This window comes from Belonocnema kinseyi, chromosome 6, assembly GCF_010883055.1.
Source record: "Belonocnema kinseyi isolate 2016_QV_RU_SX_M_011 chromosome 6, B_treatae_v1, whole genome shotgun sequence".
NCBI classification, from domain to species: Eukaryota; Metazoa; Arthropoda; class Insecta; order Hymenoptera; family Cynipidae; genus Belonocnema; species Belonocnema kinseyi.
In genome coordinates this window covers 97,201,414-97,210,483 of record NC_046662.1, presented here as the reverse complement: position 1 = coordinate 97,210,483, position 9,070 = coordinate 97,201,414, and the positions used below count along the sequence as shown (strand labels likewise).

The following is a 9,070-nucleotide window of genomic DNA, read 5'->3' as shown; positions in this document are numbered from 1 at the left end:
CCCCCCCCCCCCCAGATGTCCTTGTGGTATATGGATGGAGCCTCATGAAATAATAAGCCAAACCACATCATGATTATTTTTTAATGTCAGTGTCAGAATTTTCAAGCATTAATTGGAAATGTATATTGTAAACAATAAAAAAATATGCAAGACCCCGTGACTTAATTACAGGTGATTCTTAACAGAATCAGTATTGACTACCCAAACTTAGGCATTTAGATGAAGAGGCACTTCCTTGGTTCTCTGTGGTTTCTCAAATTCGTCAATCAATGTACCCTGAGATTAACTCTAGAGGACCAGCAGTAGCAAAATGTTTAGAATCTTATAATCTAGTGATCTTAAATGATCGATGCTCAGGGGAAACCCTGGCACAATTTATTTGTCTAGGGTTGCCAGAAAATAGCTTTAAAAGTGTTATCGATCTAGTAGCTTGCTAGCTTGTCTCCTAGCCCTTGGTCTCTGATTTTTCAATTATTGGTACTTAATCATCATCTTATCACCTTCCGATTTGCGTAATTCTTAGAATTACATCTTTGCTTGATTTTAAATTAAGTGGAAGAAAAACTTGAATTTAGAGAATTCGTATAGAAGGATGATTTGGATAATAAATATGGTGAACAAATGTTCAAATGGTGAACAGATTAGCTATACCTTGTGTTCCGTGTAATAGTGATGATGTAGAAAATTTAAATCGAAATTAGTTTGTGCCAATTTTGGAGGTAGCAGAAAAATGAGTGCTTATTGAAAAGCCAGTTTGGCATTCATTATGTAAAAAGCCTTGGTTTGATAGAGACTGTGAAGCTTTTAGAGGTAAAATAAGAAAATCGCTGAAATAATGTAAGAAATCTAGTTTTTCTGATGAGGATTTTAGCGATCATAAGCTAGTGAAAAAATTATACCTTAAGCTCCTTGAGGTTAAAAAGGAAAAGTTTAAAGCAAGCTTACAGGAGTGGCAAGAGTTTGCCCACTCACTCTATCAAGAAAAAGTTGATTCAGTTGATCGACATGTAGTTGGAGCGTCTTTAATGGGCTTGTGTGTGTTCTTCGCAATAATAGCTCTTTTTCTGAATTCATCCGTATAATACCTTGTAAATCTGTACCAAAATGCTTGTATGTTTATTAGAACCCCAACTGGTATAACATCGACTGTTCTGATCACCCTAGGAGTACTCCAAGGTGAAATCCTAAGCCCCCTCTTTTTCAGCCCTTTTATAGCTAATCTTGAGGAGTACATGAGGAAACATGCAGCAGAAGGTATTGCGATTGATCACCTAATTGATATTATTTTATTGGTCGACGCCGACGATATAGTTGTTCTCAAAAACTATCTAGCGGTTTTTCATTTCAAAATAAAATTAATAGAGCAATACTGTAAAGCAAACCTTTCAAAGGGAAATAAAACAAAATCGAAAGTCTTAATTTTTTATAGGGGGCCGTTTAGAAGAATTGACTTTCTATTTTGAGGGTAAACAGCTAGAAATAGTTGACGAGTTCGTTTATCTGGGTACTGTTTTTTCGCAATCGGGATTATTCATGAAAGAGGAAAATAGGAAAATCAGTTCAGCCAATTTTGAAAGTGGGGCTGTTCTCAGAACCCTGTATTCTGTAAATTTAGACTCCTGGAATACAAAAACTACTTTCTTGCGTAGTCTAGCATTAGGTGTACTGCACTACGCTATAGCAAATGGGGGGCTAAGTTATAATAAGAGGGTAGAAAGAGTCCAATTCTTTGAAAGGGTTGTGAATCTCCCTTTAAGTTCGCCGAACTACGCGTTAAGACTAGAAATGAATATACTGCAACTGACCTACGATATCTTGAAGCTTGCAAGTATTTCCACACATAATTTTTTTTCCGTGTATATAGCCATATTTGACAGTCAGAATGCCATTTTATATCTCTAGCTTGGTCGTCCAGATTAGACTCTTTTGGTCTACCAGAAGATCTATTCGTCATGACAACTATAGATTTATATTTGACCTCGCAAGTATCTGTACTAGTTGCAACCTCCTAGAGAGAGAGGATCTCTATCATGGACTTGTAATTTACCTAGCCTATTCCGATTTGAGGGCTTCCACCTTTCAGCATCCTGCGAGCATTTTGTGCTTACTTAGATCAAGTTATGTGTTTCACCTTCGTAGTCTTGCGATTTATGTTAAAAGAATTTCAAAAATTAGTTTGTTTAATTTAGAATCCAGATGTATAATCTATATTAGTTTAGGGGCTCTCTACGAATATGATAAGCGAGGGATATATTAATATAAATATTGTATGTATATTCCTTTGGAGTTAATCTCATTTTTCACGCCATTATCGTGTGTTTTCTTCTCATCTTTAATGGCTTCTTGGCCATAAAATAAATTATTTCTAGATTATTTTTAAATAATTGTTAGCTTAAAAAACTAAAAAATCTGAAAAGTGGCCAAGAAATGGTGGTCAGAGTTCAATTCAGCACAAAAAATTAGCATTGAAATGACACGTCTCACTTGAAATACACATACATAAGCTTTTGTTTACAAGTGCAATTTGTAATTAAACTAGCAATACTAAGAAACTGTTAGCTTTGTTTCAAAACTTTGACTGGTTTCAAATATTTATTGTGGTTGTCGGTAAATAACAGAAACTAAAACTATTCCATAATTTTTGAAATTTTTCATGCCCAATTTTGGATGCATTATTTTGAATCTAGAATTTCTTCCGTCAAATAATCTAAACTAAAGAATTGTTGTTGAAATGTAATTTACAGTGCAATATGCTTCTCTAGAGGATGTAAATTGTTTCCATTTGATCGGATTACAATCACTTTGAGGAGAGTAAAGTCGGGTTTGTATCGGATATCCTGCAGCGTTAATGAATATTAATTATTAATACGATTATAACGTTCATTTTGGAAATCCAATGCACCGCTGGGAAACGTGGACATACATATACGAGTATATTCATATAGCCACCTCATATTCTGCGGACCAAATCAACCTGCAAGGATTACGAAGGCTTCTAAAGAATGATGGGGAATCCAGTTGAGTTTATTACATTCACTCGAATCCCCTTTTCCAACGTGCAGTGTAAACATCGAGAGTTGAAAGGCATTTAGTGACAGGGTGCTTGGCGGCGACAAAACGGAATAAAGTGTGATTGATGCTAATAGATTATATTCCAATACAAAATCAATTTCTTCGATGAGTGTTTTTTAATGTGTAATCTTATGTTTAGATTAATATGTATTTTCTTTTTCTAAAATTCTTATTGCAGACACCGGATAGTTGTAGAAAAGGTATGAAGAAAGTTAAAAAACAGAGAAACTTTAAAATACGAAGAATTTTTTAACTTTCTTTAGATACCGAAAAAAATTCACGAAGAATTCATGGTATTTATGGAATTCAAGAAATTCATAAAAATTCAACGAATTCGTGTAATTCAAGGAATTTATAGAATTGACGAGATTCACAGTATTCAAGAAATTCTTTGAATTCGTTCATAACACGCGCATTGAAAGTTCGACTTTTTCTACCTCTTGAACGAAGCAAAAGTAGCCAGTTCCTGCCGAGTATCAGCTGGCGGGGCGCAAGTAGTTACATGGCATGATTGAATGATAGTGATTGACTATGTCCACGTACGTCTTGTGTGTCTCTGCTAACTGCACCAAAGCAGCGCCGTACATAACCCCGTTTTTCCATTATTCTGGCAGGTGATCCAGGTCCATTGTTATTGTTACGTTGAAGCCAGATGCCGCGTTAAAATGTTAAAAAATCCGGTCTCTCCAGACCACCCTTGTAACTTGCCGACCTCGCTTCGCATGGGGAACAAGTTCATACTCCTCTGTCATTGCCGCATTTCGCCCCTAGCTATTTAATATACTATTATATGGACCATGAAGAAATAGCAAGTAATTATATCTCCAATGTGTGAAGGCAGATATAAGATGGAAATATCATATGTCCTGCGCGTGGCTGGGATTTCAGTATATCAGTAGCGCGTGTGACAGCGCTATTGTAGTTCTCTATCCCAATTCTTGGAGTATTTTAAAACCACTTCTTATTTACGGAGATACTATTTCTTACTATTCTTTTATGACATGGCATTAACTGGACTAGGTAACATAAGAAAAAGGACTAATTGGTGATTTAAGTTATTAAAAGTCTTTATTCAATACAAAGTATCTACGCTCATCGAAATTCAGTCAACTTAGTCACACATTCCGGTCTCCCTAGACTCATCGCAAATATAGCTTGTTGAAATTTTTTAACCTAGACACGACCTATTCAATAACAATTGAAAGTGTTTAAATTTGAACAATTCGTATTGAAAGCTTAAAAGGACTCAAGATTGAAAATCGACTTTATCCAAAAAGGGCATGATAAATGATTAAATTGTCTTCTTAGAATGGAATTTGGCCTCTATCTAACAAAAAATTGATAGCGGATTCGTGTTCAGCGTAAACAAATACTTCGAAAATGATATTTTGTATTCAAAGACAACAGGCTTTTTTGTTGACAAGGGTAATTAACTAAACTTAAATAATTTTTAAATATTTAATTTTTGATCAATAATAAAGTTTGTTCATTTAATATTCTTACATTAAAAAAATACTATTTGTAAGCCAATAAGTAATTTCATTGTATCTGGTTTTTTTTTAGCAAAAAAGAAAGTTTCTTTGAATATTTGGACTATTTATGATTTCAAAAAGTTATGAAAACGTAATGGTAATAAAAAAACGTTTGATATTTATTTAGTTAATAATCAATGGTGTTTAAATTTTCATCTGAAAATAATAACTACTGCAACATAAGAAATATATCTTATAAGCTAAATAAATATTATAAACTTCGTTTGATGATTCTTAAAAGCAATAAACTTATATATTGAATCGAAGAAGTTCGCGTTTTAGTAGAAATTCGGTCTCTTTTTGAAAATATATTTTTCTATTTCTTCATGATGGCCTTCTTTTGAATGTTAATAGAAATTCTTATCTTTTTTAGAATGCATATAGGTTTGTTTAGGAAAGAAATCTTTTTCTTTAGACATATTTTATATAATATTTCATTCACTAAATGTTTAAATTTAAAGAGGTTATCATAACATGATTTTTAGATCTTGTCGGATCACTGAACTGGAAGCAAATGGGTGCCTGGGAAAGTTAGTAAACAAAGCATTGAACCTGGACTAGTGATTTTTATTAATTTTATAATACAATATAAGAAATTTAAAAGAATATTCACTAGATTAAATGCACAATTACATCAGCAATCCAGGTTTTTCAAAGACAATTTTATCTTTATTTACCTACATCCCTATATTGCTACTAAAATAAAATTATTCTCTTGAAAAATTTTACTAATCAAGAAAAATGTGTGCAGTATAATTTACACACAAACTTTTTACTTAAAAACAACACATTTTTAATATATAATGTCGTAAAAAAGTTGACAAATTTTAGATTTAAACACTAATAATTATACCTGATGCCGTCTGGTTATGTTAAAAATGTAGATATAACAAATGGTAGTACTTTTTCTCGCGGATCTACTGCAGCTCATAATAAAGGAAGACGTTAACATAAAAAAGGGCGTGTTATAATGCTATTTAATTTCCATCCCTGAACATAACATTCTATAAAGTCGTAAACCTGGCATATCCCACGATCTTCCTTTCAAAATGTCTCATAAAGATAACATTCCATGCACATTTTAAGATTGGAACAGGAACGTTACTGGCATCGATTTTCGAAAGGCTCATACTGAAACAGGTTACATGATTCTACATTCTAAAGATTCTCGGATTCCATAAAAACCCTTCTCTCATCCGATTGCGGTTACGAGGCACTTTACTACAAGTATCAAGTTCGGAAATGATTTCTTCTTTCCCTTCAAGCTAAATCATTCATTATCCAGCGCTTACAAACCCTATAATTGTATATTTTTATGTCTGTATGTATGGTTACCTAAACGTTGCATTGTAGCCACGCTAACTTTTAAAAGGTGCATGCAGTCGAATGAGCCTTAGATACACTTTTTAAAGTTCCAAAAATGAAGGTTAAGTTCATTAACCAGATATTTCAAACCAAAATAAAGAAATTTAGAATTTCTTCAAACTTTGATTTTGTTTTATTTTAAGAAAATGTTGTCAAAGTTTTGTGTAGATGGGTAGAAGACTTGCAATTTATCCAAATAAAATGTTTAATTTCGATAAAAATTAGAAAAGTTATATACTTCTAAAAAAAACTTTAAAATTGGAAAAAATACCTTTTTGATAGATTAGGAAATTCCGTTCAAGTTTTCACTAGATACCAAATGCAGTGAAAACCTTTAATAGCCTATCTTCTATAGCCCTTCCAAGAATTGATGCCACGATGCAGGTAGGTATAAGAGGAGCTGCGCGGGGTATGCGAAGCCTGCGGTTGTCACTCAGGTGAACACTTCGGCGTGAACAAACAAAATGGAGCGGGCTATATTGAGTTAGTTCTCACCCACCGTCAGCCCGAAATCGGCGCTATAGAAGAGTTTCACTGTATATTTAAAAATTATCTGAGTTACATTTTTCGATTAAACCAAAATTTAAAAATGTAGAGCTTTTTCAAAATTTAAACAAAAAAATTTTATGAGTTTTAGAAATTTTTGTCAAATTTTCTGGTACAAGACAGAAATAATTGCAAATTATTTTAATTACACTTTTGTTTTCGAAAGAAATTTAAAAAGTTATATTTTTTTTCAACATTCTGATGTCATGAAATTTGTTAATTAGACCAAAATTCAAAAAGTTAAATCATTTTTCAACAAACTCTACAAATTATCATGATAAAATGCTTCATTTGGACACATATTGAAAATGTTTTAGACTAATCAGAGTAGAGTTGTCTTAGAACTGAGAATGTAATGAAAATGCAATGAGAATGTAATTCTTAAAGCCGTCTGTGCTTTGAGAACCTTCTTTAAAAACAAATTTAAAAAAATTTCAGTTCCAATTTATAAGTTTATTTTCCAAGAAGTTTAAATCACAGTTTTCGATTTAAATTACAATATTTTTGATATCTAAAAACATGTAGTTGAAATTTACGCACTAAGAATACGAATACGAGCATGAAGCGCGGGAGTGCACTGCATGTTCAAGGCCCGCTCCAGTCTGTCGCGCCTCAGCAATGCAAATGTTCCTGTGCAGCGAGCATATTTTAAAAAATAAAAATGTAAGTATTCAGTATGGGCCCAATTCTTTGTGCTTATTGCATAGGCTTCATAGAGGGACGGTTCTCTGTAACAAAAGAAAAATTAATAGCCCAGGCGCTAAGGAGCTAAAAAAGGGTCTACCTTGCATTAAATCCGGAAATAATTTTTCAAAATTTGCCTCAAAATAAAATGGCAGCTCGCTCCGCCATCTTAAAAATAGGTCCAAAAAATCAGTTTTTTGGAACTAAATTTTTTTGGTACATCGGAAACTAAAAATAGTGATTTTCAAAATTGTAGAGAACTAAATTCTCTAAAAATTTCATGGAAAATATTTTTCTATTAAGTGAATAGTTTCAGAGTTTTATCTGAGTGAAGTGAAGTGTATTTTCTAGAATCACATCTACACTACCCTTATGACCCCACAAAGTACTAGTTACATCAGTTCTTATTGTAAACATATATAATTCAGTTTTCATACATAATAATTCAATCTTATATGTATAATTATTATTAATAGTTATTATATGAATAGTATGTGTAGGAAATAAAATGTATGTGCAAAAAATATGTTTATCTTCCTATATAGAGCATCTGGAACAAATATTTCTTGGGATTCTCTTCGGTATCAACATTTCACGAGATCAATGACGAAGCATCCTCTCCGCACTTACCATCAGCTCCAAACTTGGTACAAACATGGAAGAAGAGGAAGAATCCCAACTAATTCGTGTAATCGAAAAAGAAATCAGCAAATCTAGTCCGTCAAGAAGAACGAGGCGGAAGACACGAATGAATAAAAACCTAGAAATAACTGGAGAAGGATCGAAGAGAGCGAGGAGATAAATTTTAAAAAGCTTAGAGATGGATTGAAGATGTGGATTAGGCTAGACTATATATGCATAAAATTAAGTTATTATGTATGAAAAGTGAATTCGACATGTTTACAGTAGGAACTGATCATAACTAGTACTTTATGGAATCATTAGGGCAGTGTACACATGATTCTAGGAAATACACCTCACTTCACCCGGGCATAACTATTAAAATATTTGCTTAATGGCAGAATATTTCAGACGAAATTTGTAGCGAATTTAGTCTTCTACCATTATGTTTCTGTTACACCACAAATCGTATTTTCAGATCGTTAGAAGCCCATCAACATGTCCATCGATGTGTTCCGTTCCTATGAACAACTTTTTAATTCACAGTAGTGTTATATTCCAAATTGAAAAAAAAGTTTTTCTGACACAAACAATCTGCACGTTTTGAAGATGCGAGCAATTGTATCAAATACAGTACTACTATATTCACAATATACAAAAAAATCCTCTTATAAACAAGGTAAATAGTTTTAACAATATTGGTAGATAATAAGAGATCAAGAAGGTCCGGAATTAGGTCATTCGACGTATATCGATGACTACTATTAAAATACACTATTCTTTTAACTTTACAAACCGGTAATGGTGGGTCATAAACGGTTCAACAATAGGTTGATTGATGCATCTCGGAAACACAAACAAAAAAAATACATATACTATTATTTTATTTTTAGTATGAAACAAGTTTTTGCACGTAAACATAATAGAAGATTTATTTTTAACTTCATAAATCGTTTCAACAAAAGGTTCATCGATGCGTCTCCCAGACGCGAATAAATACACTAGATATTCTATTGTATTCTGGATATCAAAAACCTCTTTCTCATCTAAACAAGATAATTTTGTTGTGGTTGAAATTTTTTAATTCAACCGAAAAAACCCTTCTGAATGAGGGACCGAGCTAAAAATTCTATCAGACCTGAAGATCAATCGTACAGTCTGTCAAGTTAAAGCGTGGGTAACTTTTTTGGTAAAATATTTTATTTAAACGCATGTTTCTACATGGAATTACATTTGTCAAGGTGTCGAGC

The 9,070-nt window shown here is 32.7% G+C and overlaps 1 protein-coding gene across 2 annotated transcripts in view; it reads right to left on the bottom strand.

Moving 5' to 3' along the window:
- Positions 1-9,070, bottom strand: part of LOC117174609 — a 119,534-nt gene that overhangs the window by 69,510 nt on the left and 40,954 nt on the right. Inside the window, exon 2 of one of the 2 annotated variants that reach the window (XM_033363853.1) lies at positions 7,078-7,243. The exons of the other annotated variant lie outside the window; for it this stretch is intronic. Coding sequence (XP_033219744.1) covers positions 7,212-7,243 — 32 coding nt within the window. The 3' untranslated portion in view covers positions 7,078-7,211. Of the gene's footprint in view, positions 1-7,077; positions 7,244-9,070 lie in introns of those variants that run through there. 2 annotated transcript variants of the gene reach the window in all.